General features: G+C 41.8%; 1 protein-coding gene across 2 annotated transcripts; it reads right to left on the reverse strand.

Moving 5' to 3' along the window:
* Positions 1 to 10,582: 10,582 nt before the first annotated feature.
* LOC123735849 (B-cell receptor CD22) lies at positions 10,583 to 19,900 on the reverse strand. 2 transcript variants are annotated; one of them, XM_045713048.1, is made up of 9 exons: positions 19,829 to 19,900; positions 15,188 to 15,355; positions 14,963 to 15,139; positions 14,310 to 14,564; positions 13,784 to 14,047; positions 13,475 to 13,571; positions 13,332 to 13,386; positions 13,114 to 13,217; positions 10,583 to 10,780 (listed from the first exon to the last, which is right to left on the reverse strand). In XM_045713048.1, the coding sequence occupies exons 1-9, from the start codon at positions 19,881 to 19,883 to the stop codon at positions 10,699 to 10,701; spliced, it is 1,257 nt and encodes a 418-aa protein (XP_045569004.1). In that variant the 5' UTR covers positions 19,884 to 19,900; the 3' UTR covers positions 10,583 to 10,698. The 2 variants fall into 2 exon arrangements, with proteins under 2 accessions (XP_045569004.1, XP_045569003.1); XM_045713047.1 differs by having other exon boundaries at positions 14,963 to 15,355.
* Between the last annotated feature and the right edge of the window lie 484 nt (positions 19,901 to 20,384).

Below are 20,384 nucleotides of genomic sequence, written 5' to 3' on the forward strand. Positions count from 1 at the left end.
TTAGCAATAATTCACTTAATGGTGAGGCATAACATGTATCTTTTGTCAGGCTAAATGTTTGAGTCCTGCTTCTTCAGTAGTGGAATAAAGACATTTAGTACTTGAATGTTGTAAATAAATACTGGAGTGATGTAGGATTGTTCATATAATTGATTATTGTACTGTGACTATGTGTTTAGGCTGTAAGTATGTTGAAATTAAATTGTTTTCTTTTCAACTTTCACTTTCAACTAAAACCAAACTTATATTGTATGTCAGGCAAAGTCTTATTTTCAACGACATTTTGCTAGGTGAGATATCCCCAATGTCACAGTAGGGCTAGGGGGCAGCATTGACACGGCTGGATAAAAAACATACCCGATTTAATCTGGTTACCACTCCTACTCAGTAACTAGAATATGCATATACTTATTACATATGGATAGAAAACACCCTAAATTTTCTAAAACTGTTTGAATGGTGTCTGTGAGTATAACAGAACTCAAATGGCAGGTCAAAACCTGAGAGATTCCTTTACAGGAAGTGGCCTGTCTGACCATTTGTTGAACTTGTTTTCCATCTCTATCATTTACTAAGGATCTCTGCTCTAACGTGACACTTCCCACGTCTTCCATAGGCTCTCAGAGCCCGGGAAAAAACAGAATGTCGTCATCCCAGCCCCAGGCTGAAACACATTATCGCCTTTCTCAAGTGGCCCATCAAGAGACACTAGCTTATGCGCGTGACCCCGACCGCCCCCGCCTTTGGGATTTTTTCCTCTGTTTGCCGAAAAGGAGATTCCCTGTCGGAATATTATCGCTTTTCTACGAGAAAAATGACGTAAAAATTGATTTTAAACAGCGGTTGACATGCTTCGACGTACGGTAATGGAATACTTTGAATTTTATTGTCAGGAATTGCGCCAAGCGCGACACTTCTTTACTATTTCGGATAGTGTCTGGAACGCATCGAACAAAACGCCGCTATTCGGATATAACGATGGATTATTTTGGACCAAACCAACATTTGTTATTGAAGTAGCAGTCCTGGGTGTGTATTCTGACGAAGACAACAAAAGGTAATGACATTTTTATAATAGTAAATATGATTATGGTGAGTGCTAAACTTGCCGGGTGTCTAAATAGCGAGCCCGTGATGCCTGGGCTATGTACTTAGAATATTGCAAAATGTGCTTTCACCAAAAAGCTATTTTAAAATCGGACATATCGAGTGCATAGAGGAGGTCTGTATCTATAATTCTTAAAATAATTGTTATGCTTTTTGTGAACGTTTATCGTGAGTAATTTAGTAAAATGTTAGCGAATTCCCCGGAAGTTTGCGGGGGTATGCTAGTTCTGAACGTCACATGCTAATGTAAAAAGCTGGTTTTTGATATAAATATGAACTTGATTGAACAAAACATGCATGTATTGTATAACATAATGTCCTAGGGTTGTCATCTGATGAAGATCATCAAAGGTGAGTGCTGCATTTAGCTGTCTTCTGGGTTTTGGTGACATTATATGCTGGCTTGAAAAATGGGTGTCTGATTATTTCTGGCTTGGTACTCTGCTGACATAATCTAATGTTTTACTTTCGTTGTAAAGCCTTTTTGAAATCGGACAGTGTGGTTAGATTAACGAGAGTCTTATCTTTAAATGGCTGTAAAATAGTCATATGTTTGAGAAATTGAAGTAATAGGATTTTTAAGGTTTTGAAAATCGCGCCACAGGCTGGCAGTGGCTGTTACGTAGGTGGGACGAATACGCCGGTCCCTGTTGGGGATAGGGGGCAGTATTGACACGGCTGGATAAAAAACGTACCCGATTTAATCTGGTTACTACTCCTGCCCAGTAACTAGAATATGCATATAATTATTGGCTTTGGATAGAAAACACCCTAAAGTTTCTAAAACTGTTTGAATGGTGTCTGTGAGTATAACAGAACTCATATGGCAGGCAAAAACCTGAGAAGGTTTCATGCAGGAAGTGGCCTGTCTGACCATTTCTTGCCCTTCTTTGTCATCTCTATTCATTACAAAGGATCTCTGCTGTTACATGACACTTCCTACGGCTCCAATGGGCTCTCAGAGCCCGGGAAAAACCTGAATGACGTAATTCAAAGCCCTGGCTGAAACACACGAGCGCTTTTGCTAAGTGGTCTATCAGAGGACAAAGGGCTTACGCTCGAGCACTGGCCGCCCCCGCCTTTCTGTTTTTCCCTCTGTTTACAGACACGCAGATTCCCGGTCGGAATATTATCGCTTTTCTACGAGATAAATTGCATAAAAATTGATTTTAAACAGCGGTTGACATGCTTCGAAGTACGGTAATGGAATATTTCAAAAAAAATTGTCACGTTATGCGCCATGCGTGCGACCGTGATTTACCATTGGGATAGTGTCTAGAACGCACGAACATAACGTCACTGATGGAACATAACGATGGATTATTTGGGACCAAACCTACATTTGTTATTGAAGTAGAAGTCCTGGGAGTGCATTCTGACGAAGAACAGGAAAGGTAAGACCATTTTTCTTATAGTAAATCTGATTTTGGTGAAGGCTAAACTTGCCGGGTGTCTAAATAGCTAGCCCGTGATGGCTGGGCTATGTACTTAGAATATTGCAAAATGTGCTTCATCCGAAAAGCTATTTTAAAATCGGACATATCGAGTGCATAGAGGAGTTCTGTATCTATAATTCTTAAAATAATTGTTATGCTTTTTGTGAACGTTTATCGTGAGTAATTTAGTAAATTGTTAGTAAATTCCCCGGAAGTTTGCGGGGGGTATGCTAGTTCTGAACGTCACATGCTAATGTAAAAAGCTGTTTTTTGATATAAATATGAACTTGATTGAACAAAACATGCATGTATTGTATAACATAATGTCCTAGGTGTGTTATCTGATGAAGATCAAAGGTTAGTGCTGCATTTAGCTGTCTTCTGGGTTTTTGTGACATTATATGCTAGCTTGAAAAATGGGTAGTCTGATTATTTCTGGCTGGGTAGTCTGCTGACATAATCTAATGTTTTTCTTTCGCTGTAAAGCCTTTTTGAAATCGGACAGTGTGGTTAGATTAACGAGAGTCTTGTCTTTAAATAGCTGTAAAATAGTCATATGTTTGAGAAATTGAAGTAATAGCATTTCAAACGTTTTGAAAATCGTGCCACTGGATTAGACTGGCTGTTGCGTAGGTGGGACGAATTCGTCCCGCCTCGCCCATAGAGGTTAACGAGAGTCTTGTCTTTAAATAGCTGTAAAATAGTCATATGTTTGAGAAATTGAAGTAATAGCATTTCAAACGTTTTGAAAACCCCCTAGAGAGGTTAAGCATATCCCAGTTTAGGTCACCTAACAGAACCAACTCTGAAGATAGATGGGGGCCAATCAATTCACATATGGTGTCCAGGGCAGCTGGGAGCTGAGGGGGGTCTGTAACAGGCGGCAACAGTGAGAGACTTATTTCTGGAGAGATTCATTTTTTAAATTAGAAGCTCGAACTGTTTGGGCTTAGACCTGGAAAGTATGATAGAACATTGCAGGCCATCTCTGCAGTAGATTGCAACTCCTCTCATTTTGATGGAAAATGTTGTAGTTGGGGATGGAAATTTCTGAATTTTTGGTGACCTTCCAAAGCCAGGATTCAGACACGGCAAGGACATCAAGGTTGGCGGAGTGTGCTAAAGCAGTGAGTAAAACAAACTTAGGGAGGAGGCTTCTGATGTTAACATGCATGAAACCAAGGCTTTTACGGTTACAGAAGTAAACAAATGAGAGCGCTTGGGGACACAGGGGGCCTGGGATAACCTCTACATCACCAGAGGAGTAGGATGAGGGTACGGCTAAAGACTTTCAGAACTGGTCGGCTCCCTCCAGTCAGGTCATGTTGACGACTGGCTCCCCCCAGTCAGGTTATAGTGATGACTGGCTCCCTCCAGTCAGGTTATAGTGATGACTGGCTCCGTCCAGTCAGGTTCTAGTGATGACTGGCTCCCTCCAGTCAGGTCATGTTGACGACTGGCTCCCTCCCTCTAGTCAGGTTATAGTGATGACTGGCTCCCTCCCTCTAGTCAGGTTATAGTGATGACTGGCTCCCTCCCTCTAGTCAGGTTATAGTGATGACTGGCTCCCTCCCTCTAGTCAGGTTATAGTGATGACTGGCTCCCTCTAGTCAGGTTATAGTGATGACTGGCTCCCTCCCTCTAGTCAGGTTATAGTGATGACTGGCTCCCTCCCTCTAGTCAGGTTATGTTGACGACTGGCTCCCTCCCTCTAGTCAGGTTATAGTGATGACTGGCTCCCTCCCTCTAGTCAGGTTATAGTGATGACTGGCTCCCTCCCTCTAGTCAGGTTATAGTGATGACTGGCTCCCTCCCTCCAGTCAGGTTATAGTGATGACTGGCTCCCTCCCTCTAGTCAGGTTATAGTGATGACTGGCTCCCTCCAGTCAGGTTATAGTGATGACTGGCTCCCTCCCTCTAGTCAGGTTATAGTGATGACAGGCTCCCTCTAGTCAGGTTATAGTGATGACTGGCTCCCTCTAGTCAGGTTATAGTGATGACTGGCTCCCTCTAGTCAGGTTATAGTGATGACTGGTTCCCTCTAGTCAGGTTATAGTGATGACTGGCTCCCTCTAGTCAGGTTATAGTGATGACTGGCTCCCTCCCTCTAGTCAGGTTATAGTGATGACTGGCTCCCTCCCTCCAGTCAGGTTATAGTGATGACTGGCTCCCTCCCTCTAGTCAGGTTATAGTGATGACTGGCTCCCTCCAGTCAGGTTATAGTGATGACTGGCTCCCTCCCTCTAGTCAGGTTATAGTGATGACTGGCTCCCTCCCTCTAGTCAGGTTATAGTGATGACTGGCTCCCTCCCTCTAGTCAGGTTATAGTGATGACTGGCTCCCTCCCTCTAGTCAGGTTATAGTGATGACTGGCTCCCTCTAGTCAGGTTATAGTGATGACTGGCTCCCTCCCTCTAGTCAGGTTATAGTGATGACTGGCTCCCTCCCTCTAGTCAGGTTATGTTGACGACTGGCTCCCTCCCTCTAGTCAGGTTATAGTGATGACTGGCTCCCTCCCTCTAGTCAGGTTATAGTGATGACTGGCTCCCTCCCTCTAGTCAGGTTATAGTGATGACTGGCTCCCTCCCTCCAGTCAGGTTATAGTGATGACTGGCTCCCTCCCTCTAGTCAGGTTATAGTGATGACTGGCTCCCTCCAGTCAGGTTATAGTGATGACTGGCTCCCTCCCTCTAGTCAGGTTATAGTGATGACAGGCTCCCTCTAGTCAGGTTATAGTGATGACTGGCTCCCTCTAGTCAGGTTATAGTGATGACTGGCTCCCTCTAGTCAGGTTATAGTGATGACTGGTTCCCTCTAGTCAGGTTATAGTGATGACTGGCTCCCTCTAGTCAGGTTATAGTGATGACTGGCTCCCTCCCTCTAGTCAGGTTATAGTGATGACTGGCTCCCTCCCTCTAGTCAGGTTATAGTGATGACTGGCTCCCTCCCTCTAGTCAGGTTATAGTGATGACTGGCTCCCTCCCTCTAGTCAGGTTATAGTGATGACTGGCTCCCTCCCTCTAGTCAGGTTATAGTGATGACTGGCTCCCTCCCTCTAGTCAGGTTATAGTGATGACTGGCTCCCTCCCTCTAGTCAGGTTATAGTGATGACTGGCTCCCTCCCTCTAGTCAGGTTATAGTGATGACTGGCTCCCTCCCTCTAGTCAGGTTATAGTCATGACTGGCTCCCTCTAGTCAGGTTATAGTGATGACTGGCTCCCTCCCTCTAGTCAGGTTATAGTGATGACTGGCTCCCTCTAGTCAGGTTATAGTGATGACTGGCTCCCTCTAGTCAGGTTATAGTGATGACTGGCTCCCTCTAGTCAGGTTATAGTGATGACTGGCTCCCTCCCTCTAGTCAGGTTATAGTGATGACTGGCTCCCTCCAGTCATTTGTGTGTTTTAATTATTTAATGAAATAGCATGCTTAAAGCATCAGACAAGTTCAGTACATATAGTTGATTTTATTAAAACACATGGGGTGATTGGTAGAAAGAACAGATGACTCTTGGTTGACCAAGATGTATTTTAGGTGAGGACAGCACTAGAACATGATGTTGGGGCTCCCGAGTGGCACAGCGGTCTAAGACACTGCATCTCAGTGCTAGAGGCGTCACTACAGACACCCTGGTTCGAGTCCAGGCTGTGTCACAACCGGCCGTGATTGGGAGTTACAGTGAGGGGAAAAAGTATTTGATCCCCTGCTGATTTTGTACGTTTACCAACTGACAAAGAAATGATCAGTCTATAATTTTAATGGTAGGTTTATATGAACAGTGAGAGACAGAATAACAACAAAACAAATCCAGAAAAACGCATGTCAAAAATCCAGCATCATGCTGTGGGGATGTTTTTTAGTGGCAGGGACTGGGAGACTAGTCAACATCAAGGGAAAGATGAATGGAGCAAAGTACAAAGATGTTTCTACTGATGAAGCTCATATCATGCTGAAATCAATAGAACAGGGGACAAACGTTTAGGGTTCTACATTGTGACATCATTCAAATACTCCTTCTAAAATGTTAAAACATTCTACATTGTGACATCATTCAAATACTCCTACTACAATGTTAAAACATTCTACATTGTGACATTAATTCATTTATATCATGAAACAACTCCTTCATGTATGTATTTTCTGATGTTTGATCAGTGATCTATTATCAGAGTATCTCTTGTCACATTGATCACAGCTATGAGGTTTCTCTCCTGTGTGTGTTCTCTGGTGTACAATAAGACTGCTAGACTTAGTAAAACTCTTCCCACATTGATCACAGCTATAAGGTTTCTCTCCTGTGTGTTTTCTCTGGTGTGATACCAGGTTGCTTGACTGAGTAAAACTCTTCCCACATTGATCACAGCTATAAGATTTCTCTCCTGTGTGTTTTCTCTGGTGTGATAACAGGCTGCCTAAGTGAGTAAAACTCTTTCCACATTGAGTACAGCTAAGATATTTCTTTCCTTTATGTGTTCTCTGGTGTACAATCCATTTGCTAGATGTAGTGAAACTCTTCCCACATTGAGTACAGCTATATGGTTTATCTCCTGTATGTGTTCTCTGATGAATAGTCAGACAGCTAGAAAGAGTAAAACCCTTCCCACATTGATCACAGCTATAAGGTTTCTCTCCAGCGTGAATTCTCAGGTGTACTTTTAGTGAATTTGATCTTGAGAAACGTTTCCCGCAGTCAGAGCAGCAGTATTGTTTCTCTCCTGTGTGTACTCGCTGGTGTATTTTCAGTTCTGATGAAGATTTGCAACCTTTCCCACAATCAGAGCAGCAGTGAGGTTTCTTTCCTGTGGGTCTCTGCTGGTGTTTCTTGAGGTGTTCTGATGTGGAGAGACTCTGCTCTGCCTCGTCAGCATCATGAGGTTGTTGAGGCTCCCCAGAGGATCCACGATAGTCACATCTCTCTCCTGTGTGAACAACATGTCAGACAGATGGTTTAAGGCACACAACAGCAGAAATCCACTGTAAAAGGTGATGCCAACAATTGATGTCTGTAATGAATGTTAAAATGATTTGATAGTCAAGTCAGAAACTATAGTGATATTCTGTCTTGTTGTCACAGTAACATCGATGATCGTAGACTAGAAATAAGTTATTACAGTTGTTGAAATCCTAACCAGACGACATTTGGTCTCCAATGTAGGCCCCTTTCTGTGTTTGCTAAAATAGATGCACAATTTGGTTGCAGAAACTCCTCCATGCTAATGCAGAAACTGCTAGTTATACCAATACCATAGACCTACTGTAGGACCCATAACTTCACCTAACAATAACATAGACCTACTGTACGACCCATAACTTCACCTAACAATAACAGAGACCTACTGTAGGACCCATAACTTCACCTAACAATAACATAGACCTACTGTACGACCCATAACTTCACCTAACAATAACATAGACCTACTGTAGGACCCATAACTTCTCCTAACAACAACATAGACCTACTGTAGGACCCATAACTTCACCTAACAACAATACCATAGACCTACATAGAACTAGGACTATAAATCATTTCATATTTCAGGTGAAACATGGAAACTAAAATGTATTTGTCATGACATTTCATAACCTGATCACCAGATAATTTTGTGAATAATCCCATTAGGCTACTCTGTAATGGGTTGTCATTCTAAATGTCCTGAATAAAGGAAAATAGCTCTGTGTGTTGTACAATAGCCTATCCATCAAGGATAAGTATCTCTGCGTGCAAACAGACTAACGAGACCGGACTGTAAATCAAGCAGACAAAAACATTATAAACACCAATTTGTTAGCTGCAATGTTTATATTTGTTGGCTTTATGAAGGCTATTTTTACATAGTTGGCAATGGCAATAAATGTTACTTTTAGATTTGTATAATTTCAGATAGAATGTAGATTATAGATTAATCACAGACAATAATTTTGAGATATTATTATAAATTAAATGAAACAATTCCACGAAAATGTGCATATGAAAATCTTAACTGGCACACAGATTGGTAGAAATGGTAAGATAACTTGCCACTCCAAATGGAAAAGGTTGCCAACCGCTGGTGTAGCCCATTACCGGAAACTTCAGGAGCATAACGGCAGAATTTCTCTCTCTTCTGGTTAGGTTATCTTGATCTCTGGCTCCCTCAAGTCATTTGTGTGTCTTAAAACCTGTTGGGGCTAGGGGGCAGTATTTGCACGGCCGGATAAAAAACGTACCCGATTTAAACTGGTTACTACTCTTTCCCAGAAACGAGAATATGCATATAATTAGTAGATTTGGATAGAAAACACTCACAAGTTTCTAAAACTGTTTGAATGGTGTCTGTGAGTATAACAGAACTCATATGGCAGGCCAAAACCTGAGAAGATTCCATACAGGAAGTGCCCTGTCTGACAATTTGTTGTCCTTCTGTTGCATCTCTATCGAAAATACAGCATCTCTGCTGTAACGTGACATTTTCTAAGGCTTCCATTGGCTCTCAGAAAGCGCCAGAAAGTGGAATGGGGTGTCTGCTGTCTCTGGGCGAAGAACAGCAGGACAATTTGTGAGTGGTCAGCCTGGGAACAGTGACACTGGAGATGCGTTCATGAGAATTCTCCATTATTTTCTTTCAGCCTTTGAATGAATACAACGTCGCCCGGTTGGAATATTTTACGAGAAAAATAGCATAAAAATTGATTTTAAACAGCGTTTGACATGCTTCAAGTACGGTAATGGAATATTTTGAAATTTTTTGTCACGAAATGCGCTCGCACGTCACCCTTCGGTTAGTGACCTGAACACACCGAACAAAATGGAGGTATTTGGATATAACTATGGATTATTTGGAACCAAAACAACATTTGTTGTTGAAGTAGAAGTCCTGGGAGTGCATTCTGACGAAGAACAGCAAAGGTAATCCAATTTTTCTAATAGTAATTCTGAGTTTAGGTTGTCCAAAACTTGGTGGGTGTCAAATTAGCTAGCCGTGATGGCCGGGCTATGTACTCAGAATATTGCAAAATGTGCTTTCGCCAAAAAGCTATTTTAAAATCTGACACCGCGATTGCATAAAGGAGTTCTCTATCTATAATTCTTAAAATAATTGTTATGTATTTTGTGAACGTTTATCGTGAGTAATTTAGTAAATTCACCTGAAGTTTGCGGTGGGTATGCTAGTTCTGAACATCACATGCTAATGTAAAAAGCTGGTTTTTGATATAAATATGAACTTGATTGAACAAAACATGCATGTATTGTATAACATAATGTCCTAGGAGCGTCATCTGATGAAGATCATCAAAGGTTAGTGCTGCATTTAGCTGTCTTCTGGGTTTTGGTTTTTGTGACATATATTCTTGCTTTGAAAATGGCTGTGTGATTATTTTTGACAGGGTACTCTCCTGACATAATCTAATGTTTTGCTTTCGCTGTAAAGCCTTTTTGAAATCGGACAATGTGGTTAGATTAACGAGAGTCTTGTCTTTCAAATGGTGTAAAATAGTCATATGTTCTAGAAATTGAAGTTATAGCATTTTTTAGGTATTTGTATTTCGCGCCACACGATTCCACTGGCTGTTGACTAGGGTGGGACCTAGCCCAGGGAAGTTAATTATTTAATCAAACAGCATGCTAAAAGCATCAGACCATTTCAGTACATATAGTTGATTTTATTAAAACACATGGGGTGTGTCTATATATGGAAAAATACACATAACATTTCAACCAATCGATTGGTAGAAATGACAGATGACTCTTGGTTGACCAAGATTTATTTTAGGTGGGGACAGCACTAGAACATGATTTTGGGGCTCCTGGGTGGAGTAGTGGTCTAAGACACTACATCTCAGTGCTTGAGGTGTCACTACAGACACCCCGGTTCGAGTCCAGGCTGTCACAACTGGCCGTGATTGGGAGTTAAATAAAGGTTACATGTCTTCATGGTTCTGGGTTTGTTGTGTTCATGTCTTCATGGTTCTGGGTTGGTTGTGTTCATGTCTTCATGGTTCTGGGTTTGTTGTGTTCATGGTTCTGGGTTTGTTGTGTTCAGGTCTTCATGGTTCTGGGTTTGTTGTGTTCATGTCTTCTTGGTTTGTTGTGTTCATGTCTTCATGGTTCTGGGTTTGTTGTGTTCATGTCTTCTTGGTTTTGGGTTTGTTGTGTTCATGGTTCTGGGTTTGTTGTGTTCAGGTCTTCTTGGTTCTGGGTTTGTTGACTGTACTGTAGAGAACAGAGGGGTCCTCCTCAGCTGCTTGTTCCACCGTGGGCCTGGAGAAAGAAACATCCATTAAACTGAATGTGACTCCCAAATGGCACCCTACTCCCTTATAGTGCACTACTTTTGACCAGTAGTGAACTAAATAGGGAATAGGGTGCCATTTAGAATGGAACCAGAGCCATTCCTTAAAACCCTCATCACATCACTCCTGTTGGGGCTAGGGGGCAGTATTGAGAAATTTTTAAGAAAATATGTGCCCATTTTTAACTGCCTCCTACACCAACTCAGAAGCTAGGATATGCATATTATTAACACATTCGGATAGAAAACACTCTGAATTTTCTAAAACAGTTTGAATGGTGTCTGTAAGTATAACAAAACTCATATTGCAGGCAAAAACCTGTGAAAAATAGATAAAACATTTTTTTGAATTTTGTGACTGTACTATTTAGTGTCATTGTTTTATAGATACCATAGTGAGAAAGGATTCATTTCGCAACTCCTACGGCTTCCACTAGATGTCAACGATCTTTATAAAGTTGTTTGAAGCGTCTATGATAAACAGAGAGCAAATTAGAATGCATGGAAGTTGACATGTCGTCACTTCATTTTTTTGCGCCTGCGCATAAATCTGAGAAGCGTGAGTTTGTCATAATTGTTTATCTAGACATAGGATAGGTTGTGTGAAAATATTACTGATGTTTAACGTTAAAAATGGACCAAAAGATTAATGCTAAACAACGTTTGACATGTTTGAACGAACGTAAATAGATTATTTACTAGGTTTTTTTAGCTTTTCGGCGTGATTTTACACCCCCCCCACCACGTTTTGTGGGAGCATAATGAACGCTAACTACTTGGTGTTATTTGGACATAAATTATGAACTTTGTCAAAAGAAACCACATTTGTTCTGGACCTGGGATTCCTGGCAGTGCCTTCTGGTGGAGATAATCAAAGGTAAGGGGATATTTACAATGTTATTATCGATATTAGATGATGCTAACTGTATAGCATAGCTTATTGTTCTTAGCATAGCACCCGTTTATTGCAAAATGTGATTTCCCAGTAAAGTTATTTTGAGATCTGGCCATTCGGTAGCAATTACGAGATGATAATATATTATTCTTTGAATGACAATATTATAATTTACCAATGTTTTCGAATAGTAATTTTGTTATGTTCACCGGAAGCATTTCAGAGAAGAAAAAATCGGAATTTCACGCCATTGTAAAAAGCTGTTTTTTATATAAATATGAACTTGATGGAACAAAAAATGCATGTATTGTATAACATAATGTCCTAGGAGTGTCATCTGATGGAGATTGTCAAAGGTTGGTGCATAATTTTAGCTGGTTTCTGCTTTTGGTGACGCCTGACCTTGAATTGAAACTGGATGTTTGTACTTTTGTGGCTATGTACTGTCCTAACATAATCTAACTTTATGCTTTTGCCGTAAAGCCTCTTTGAAAATCGAACAATGTGGTTAGATTAAGGAGATGTTTATCTTTTAAATTGTGTAAAATAGTTGATTGTTTGAGAAATTGAAATTATTAGATTTTTTGATGTTTTGAATTTCCAGCCTTGTTAGCAATCCCGTCTCGGGGTTCATTGCTAACCTGTAGCCCCAACAGGTTATAGACATGTCATAGTAATTGTCTTGAGATGTATATTGTAGAGTGCAGTTTCAGGAAATGCCATTTGGCCTGAAGAATACCCCTGGAACCTTTAAGACATTAAAACTGTGACTTTTCAAAATGCCTACTTTTACACCATAGTATGAGTTCAATGAAATGTCATCAGATAGTGATGGAGGGAGTTCTCAGAGAACAATGAAATGTCATCAGATAGTGATGGAGGGAGTTCTCAGAGAACAATGAAATGTCATCAGATAGTGATGGAGGGAGTTCTCAGAGAACAATGAAATGTCATCAGATAGTGATGGAGGGAGTTCTCAGAGAACAATGAAATGTCATCAGATAGTGATGGAGGGAGTTCTCAGAGAACAATGAAATGTCATCAGAGAGTGATGGAGGGAGTTCTCAGAGAACAATGAAATGTCATCAGATAGTGATGGAGGGAGTTCTCAGAAAACAATGAAATGTCATCAGATAGTGATGGAGGGAGTTCTCAGAGAACAATGAAATGTCATCAGATAGTGATGGAGGGAGTTCTCAGAGAACAATGAGGGGTCACTAATGGTCAACTGTTTTGCTTATTTGAATGACTTTGTCTACTCCTCCAATAAGCAGCAACATATGAATGACCTTGATGCTGTCTGTGTGTTCACAATGTTGTATACAGTATTGACTCTATGTTGTTGTAATGGTAGAATATGCTCAGAGGGTGGCAGCACTGGAGAGGTTGAATTTCACAGCAGCTTACTGGACATCCTCGTCCTGTTCCTGGTCGAAGGTGGCCACTGTCTGTGCTGCAGCAGGGGTCATGGCCATGCCTGAGATGTTGACATACACTGCACTAGAGTCTCCCTGACGGAGAGAGAGAACAGACAATATAAATAGACCTGGGGACAGACAGCATGAAGAGTGGACATTTCCCACAAAGCAACGAAAATGATCTTCCATCTGTCTGAACAGACTCACCTGTCCGTCGTCTGCTGTGTGTCTTGTGTCAAAGGTGGATTTGGAGGCCTTCTTCCTGTTTTATAAATGAACGAATGAATGAATGAACAAATTAATGAAGATAATAAAGTGAAATAATCTTTAAAATATGCATTTTCACTCACCTGAACCACATGAAGCCAGAGAGACATGAAGCCAGTATGACACCCAGAACAACCACTATGATTCCTACAGCAGCAGTTAGAACTGAGGTTTGTTTCTCTAAAAGATAATATAGATGATATGAGTACATGTTATTATGAACTGAAAATTAATATACTGCAATACAGGACATTAATGCAATACTTGTATGTATAAGACTATGTATAGTTTTAAACCAAAGTGTAATGATGCAAACTAGAAGAAGATTACCTTGAAACATCATTTCTTATTGAACATCATTTTGTATTGAAGTATTGAAGATGTAACTTCACCTGCTATAATGATCATCAGAGCTGTAGAGTTATTAGATGCTATTGTATTCTCAGCCTCACAGTAGTATTCTCCTCTGTCCTCAGAGATGATGTTAGTGATGCTGTAACTCTGTCCTGATGCTTTTGGTGAGGTAACATTCTTCTTGTACCAGGTGTATTTGTCCACAGGTGGGTTGGATTCACTGCTGCAGGTCAGAGTCACTGAACTGCCCTCCATTATTTCACCAGAGGGACTGACTGACACTGAGGTGTTCCTTGGACCATCTGGTGTTGAAGACCAGATTCATTTATAGCAACATTTGTGTTTACATTTTACAGGTGAGTTTGAAATCATTTAATTCAGAGTAAAAGACAATCAGAAAAATAATAATTAAAAAGAATGATGATATGGTGGTAATACAAATTCAAGGAAATGGATGTTACACACAAAAATATTTATTCATATTTATTCATATGGAAAACAATCTATTCCCAATTCAAGAATCAACATAATCAGTATATCAAATGAAACCCACAATGTACTGACATGTGACAGTGAGAGTCTCTTCAGCAGAGGGGAGATCCTCATGGCCTTCTACAGCACAGGAGTATCGGCCTGTATCCTCACTGCTGACTGAGAATAGGCTATAGACAGGAGAGGAGGTGTTGCTGTTTGGTATAGGCTGTCCATTCTTATACCAACTGTAGGCTGTGATGGGGTCCAGTGTACATTTGGTTCTACATATCAGTGTGACATTCTCCCTCTCTGACACAGATGTAGGATCCATCTCCAACACAACATCTAGAGTATGAGGAAACAAATCATTATTCTCCTCCTTTGTGTCTGTATAGCTGCCCTTTATAAGGTAATTATAGTCATTCATTAATGAATTTGATTTATTTAGCCAAGATAGTCAACTCTGTAATACTTTCCACTGTTTTCCAGGAAGTATTGGGTTCAATAGAGTCAATTTAAACAGATTTTAACACAACATTCTCATTAGCATACATGCTAAAATCACAGCATACACTGAAGCACACACATCATATGCTTTAGCATACATACAGAACCACACTCACATTACAACTATCTAGATAGATGTGAGATGAGTGACAGATACTGTAAATACAAACCAAGACAATTTTCTTGAACTAAATGGAATTCAACAGTTGAACTATATTGAATGTACGTAACTGTACCTGTGACAGACAGAGTGACTCCAGGACTGCCAATATATTTCCCTCCGGTCTGATCTGTTAATAATCTGAACTTGTACTCAGCAGAGTCACTCTCTCTCAGGTCTGTGATCCTCAGTGTGTGACAATTCTTCTGATCTCCATGACACTCCAGACGACCTGCATACTCTGGGTCCTGACCTAGATCTCCATGACACTCCAGACGACCTGCATACTCTGGGTCCTGACCTAGATCTTTAGGTTCTTTACCAGTCCCAGATTCAGTGAACCAGAGGGTTGTTGTGACTGTACCACTGGGATATGTATAAGAGCAGTGCAGCTCCACTGTTGACCCCTTCAAGGCACAGATACTTTTCTTGGTGTAAGTCACACTCCAGACATTCTGACCCAGTACCACTGAAACAAGGTCACACAACACAATGCTATCAGAATTAAGCCAATGTATCTCTGTAATGTGTCTGTATCTATGTAATGTGTCTGTATCTCTGTAATGTGTCTGTGTCTCTGTAATGTTTCTATATCTGTAATGTGTCTGTATCTCTGTAATGTGTCTGTATCTCTGTAATGTGTCTGTATCTCTGTAATGTGTCTGTATCTCTGTAATGTGTCTGTATCTCTGTAATGTGTCTGTATCTGTAATGTGTCTGTGTCTCTGTAATGTGTCTGTATCTCTGTAATGTGTCTGTATCTCTGTAATGTGTCTGTATCTCTGTAATGTGTCTGTATCTCTGTAATGTGTCTGTATCTCTGTAATGTGTCTGTGTCTCTGTAATGTGTCTGTATCTATGTAGTGTGTCTGTGTCTCTGTAATGTTTCTATATCTCTGTAATGTGTCTGTATCTCTGTAATGTGTGTCACGTCCTGGCCAATATAAGGGTTAATTGTTATTGTAGTTTGGTCAGGACGTGGCAGAGGGTATTTGTTTTATGTGGTTCGGGGTGGTGTTTTGGTAGAAGGGCGTTTGATTTATTATTTCCGGGTTTTTGGTTTATGGTCTATGTTTATGTATTTCTATGGTTAATGTATTTCTATGTTAGGTTGATTGGGGTTTGGGACTCTCAATTGGAGGCAGGTGCTTCCTCGTTGCCTCTGATTGAGAGTCCTATATATGGGTAATTGTTTGGTGTAGGTTTTTGTGGGAGATTGTTTCTTGTCTAGCGTGTGTGAGCCTGAGAAGACTGTTCGGGGATCGTGAGTTTGTTTTGTTGTTTTGGTGTTCATTTTGAGTTTAATAAATGTTCAAGATGAACAAACACAGTCCTGCTGGATTTTGGTCCTCCTTCACCATCGATAACTGTGACAGAATCTCCCACCACAAAAGGACCAAGCAGCAGAGGAAGGAGCAACAGGTGGACTGGAAGGAGCAGAGGGAATTTGAATTGGACAAACGGGAGAAATGGACATGGGAGCAAGTTATGGCCGGAGAGGGCCCATGGAAGAAATGGAGCAAAGACCGGGAATGCTACCGAGGAACACGACTGCCGATTAAACCCGAGAGGCAGCCCCAAGAATTTTTTTGGGGGGGGCATATGGGTAGTTTGGCGGGGCAAGTTTGGAGCCCCAGGCCAAATCCCCGGACTGTGTCACAGAAGCCAGTTAATGGACATGTCTCGTGCTTCGGGGTAATGAGTATTATGGCGAGGCCAAGTGTTTTTAGGCCAGTACACGCTATACCAGCACCCCGCATTTACCAGGGGGGTAGTAGGCATTCAGCCAGAAAGGGCGATGCCAGGTTTAAGCTCGAGACCGCCAGTAAGCCTCCACGGTCCTATATATCCTGTTCCCGCTCCACGCACTAGCCTAGAGGTGCGTGTTCCCAGTCTGGCACGTCCAGTACCAGCACCACGCACCAGGTTTCAAGTGCATCAGCCCAGTCCGACTCGTCCTGTTCCCGCTCCCCGCATTAGCCTGGAAGTGCGTGTTCCCAGGCTGATAACCCCAGTACCAGCACCACGCACCAGGCTTCCAGTGCGTCGGCTCAGTCAGAAGTCGCCAGAGCTGCCCGTCAGTCAGGAGTCGCCAGAGCCGCCCGTCAGTCAGGAGTCGCCAGAGCCGCCCGTCAGTCAGGAGTCGCCAGAGCCGCCCGTCAGTCAGGAGTCGCCAGAGCCGCCCGTCAGTCAGGAGTCGCCAGAGCCGCCCGTCAGTCAGGAGTCGCCAGAGCCGCCCGTCAGTCAGGAGCCGCCAGAGCCGCCCGTCAGTCAGGAGCCGCCAGAGCGGCCCGACTGCCCGGAGATGCCAGAACGGCCCGACTGCCCGGAGATGCCAGAGTGGCCCGACTGCCCGGAGATGCCAGAGCGGCCCGACTGCCCGGATCAGCCAGAGCGGCCCGTCGGCCAGGATCAGCCAGATCGGCCCGTCGGTCAGGATCAGCCAGAGCGGCCCGTCGGCCAGGATCAGCCAGAGCGGCCCGTCGGCCAGGATCAGCCAGAGTGGCCCATCTGCCCAGAGTCTGCTGATGACCAAAAATCAAGGGAGTCTAGCAGCAACCCTAAACTGAGTAAGCCTGACATTTCAGAACTTAAAGTAATTAACGGTTTAATTGATGAGTCTGCATACAGGGTGGAGAGGAGGAGGTCTGCCCATGATCCAGAGCAGGGGGAGTCTGCCTACGGTCCGAGGCTGATCGGGTCGGTCGGCACTCTGGAGGACAATAGGCCGGAGCCTGAACCACCACCTGTATAGGTGGGTTGGGGAGGGGGGGTGTAGCACAAGTGCCGTCGGTGACGGCAGCCACCCTCCCTTTAGTTTAGGGGGATTTTTTGTTGTTTGGGGTTTTTGTTATTCTTGAGGTGCTTCCGGGGTTAGCACCTTTAGGGGGGGTACTGTCACGTCCTGGCCAATATAAGGGTTAATTGTTATTGTAGTTTGGTCAGGACGTGGCAGAGGGTATTTGTTTTATGTGGTTCGGGGTGGTGTTTTGGTAGAAGGGCGTTTGATTTATTATTTCCGGGTTTTTGGTTTATGGTCTATGTATTTCTATGTGTAGTCTGGTTAATGTATTTCTATGTTAGGTTGATTGGGGTTTGGGACTCTCAATTGGAGGCAGGTGCTTCCTCGTTGCCTCTGATTGAGAGTCCTATATATGGGTAATTGTTTGGTGTAGGTTTTTGTGGGAGATTGTTTCTTGTCTAGCGTGTGTGAGCCTGAGAAGACTGTTCGGGGATCGTGAGTTTGTTTTGTTGTTTTGGTGTTCATTTTGAGTTTAATAAATGTTCAAGATGAACAAACGCAGTCCTGCTGGATTTTGGTCCTCCTTCACCATCGATAACCGTGACAATGTGTCTGTATCTCTGTAATGTGTCTGTATCTCTGTAATGTGTCTGTATCTCTGTAATGTATCTCTGTAATGTGTCTGTATCTCTGTAATGTGTCTGTATCTCAGTAATGTATCTCTGTAATGTGTTTATATCTGCAATGTGTCTGTATCTATGCAATGTGTCTGTATCTATGCAATGTGTCTGTATCTATGCAATGTGTCTGTATCTATGCAATGTGTCTGTATCTATGCAATGTGTCTGTATCTATGCAATGTGTCTGTATCTATGCAATGTGTCTGTATCTATGCAATGTGTCTGTATCTATGCAATGTGTCTGTATCTATGCAATGTAAATGTGTTTATGTAAAACATAGGCACCACAATGTAAATAAGTCCCAGACTTTATTGTCCTTTAAATCAACAATCCTGGTCACTGTAAATAAACTGTGTGTACATGTGTGTATGTATTTTTTTTAACTGACCAATAAAATCAATCAATCCAAACTGTGCAGCAGCCATTTGATGAATGGAAAGAGACATTTGTTACAAAACACCAGAAAGCTGAATGACATTCAGAGATTGTCAAGCCTTCGATACTGGGTAAGCCTACAAGGTAAGGTGGGATGTATTCCTACTTGTTCAGATTGATTGTGGTTTTAAAAACGTAAACCATGCTATAGAAGTGCTCCAAGTCGTTATGCTTTTGTTTATTGGTTGTGTGGTGCATTGGCACAGAAACCTGTTGGTAGAAAATGTGAATATATTTTATATAATTATAAATATGGCATCAAAATTTTGAAAATCTGATTTCCCCCTGGCTGATCACTGTCTGCAGCCGGCTCTGATCGTAATAATGAAATAGGCAGGGAGAGTGAGCTCATCCGTGGTGGTCGGCGAACCCTGAACCTTCTGGGCCAATATCCCCTGTGTGCCATTGACTGTGCCACAAAAGCATGCTGAAGCGGCAAAGTCAATTTTCACATGAATAAACACACAGTTGCTATGTAATGATTACTAACTGGGTGGGTTGAGATTATTACATATAAAAGCACTAAACCTCTCTCTAAAAGCTTCACTTATTCAACAGTTTTACTTGAACCCTAAATGGTTCTCCAGTAGATTAATAAGAAAAGCTCATCCATTGTTTAAAATGGCCATTTTGCCTTTGTGCAGATTGCCAAGTCTCATTTTAGATTAATTGAGAATTATACTTTTTTCAAAAGTATCTGTCTTTTTCAAACAAGCATTACAGAGCTGGTTACAATTTCATCCCCCTGAAAAGATAAAACAAATATTATGGCTGAACTCAAATGTACTGGTTGATAAAATACCTGTAATTATGGGAAAGATGTTTGAACGTTGTGGATGCTTGTGCTTTTTTTTCACCTTAAAGATGCATCAATTTCAAAATGAGTAGGGTTTGTCCACACCATGTTGCCATAGTTGGTGAGTTGAGTGTGAAACCACAGACAAGAATCACTCAGTGAGGTGTGAAAGATACCTATTTAAAGGGAAGTGGAGACGCCTAACACCAGAATAACATTATGATTCATATCCTTTAGAAATGTCTGTAGAGAAACAGAACAACTAAAAGATAAGAATGAGACCATACCTGTCACAGACCAGAGAAATACCAGCAACACACTTCCTGCTGTTCTCAAGGCCATTGTTGCATCACCCACCCTGCAGTCTTAGAAACATAAACAACAACTCACTCTATAGCAGGTGAATAACTCCACCTGATACATTGAAGTAGAAACTGTAAATGGGGTACAGGGCCTCATTACTGAAAATGAACCAGGCTCATATTGTGCTGTGTTGTATTGTGCTATATGGTTGTCTATGTGAATACTGTCGGTCTGTAAGTCTATTGCACTATGTATGTAATGTGTGTGACGTGTTGCATGTCTGTCTTCGTCTGTCTATTTAAGATGACATGCTGTCTGATGCAAAAACTATTTCCTAATGGATACAATAAAGTCATCAACATCACAAACAACAAAAACAATCACTTATTGAACAGATGTGTAGAACTGTAAACACATATTTCAACATTGATTGTTGTGAAGCTGTTTATTCTCAGATCCCCAGATACAGGAGGATAAATGTTCAATTCTCTATGGTCCGTCAAGCTGTACAGCAGCCTAAAGACTGACCACCAGGTTCAA

The sequence above is a fragment of the Salmo salar genome, unplaced genomic scaffold, assembly GCF_905237065.1.
Source record: "Salmo salar unplaced genomic scaffold, Ssal_v3.1, whole genome shotgun sequence".
Taxonomy (NCBI): Eukaryota; Metazoa; Chordata; class Actinopteri; order Salmoniformes; family Salmonidae; genus Salmo; species Salmo salar.

Coding starts and splice junctions, on each gene's coding strand:
- LOC123735849 (XM_045713047.1), bottom strand. CDS start 19,883: ATGGCCTTGAGAACAGCAGGAAGTGTGTTGCTGGTATTTCTCTGGTCT. Junction 14,565..14,962: donor AGTCACTCTGTCTGTCACAG/GTACAGTTACGT, acceptor CTCATACTCTAG/ATGTTGTGTTGGAGATGGAT. Junction 13,387..13,474: donor TCTGGCTTCATGTGGTTCAG/GTGAGTGAAAAT, acceptor TTTATAAAACAG/GAAGAAGGCCTCCAAATCCA.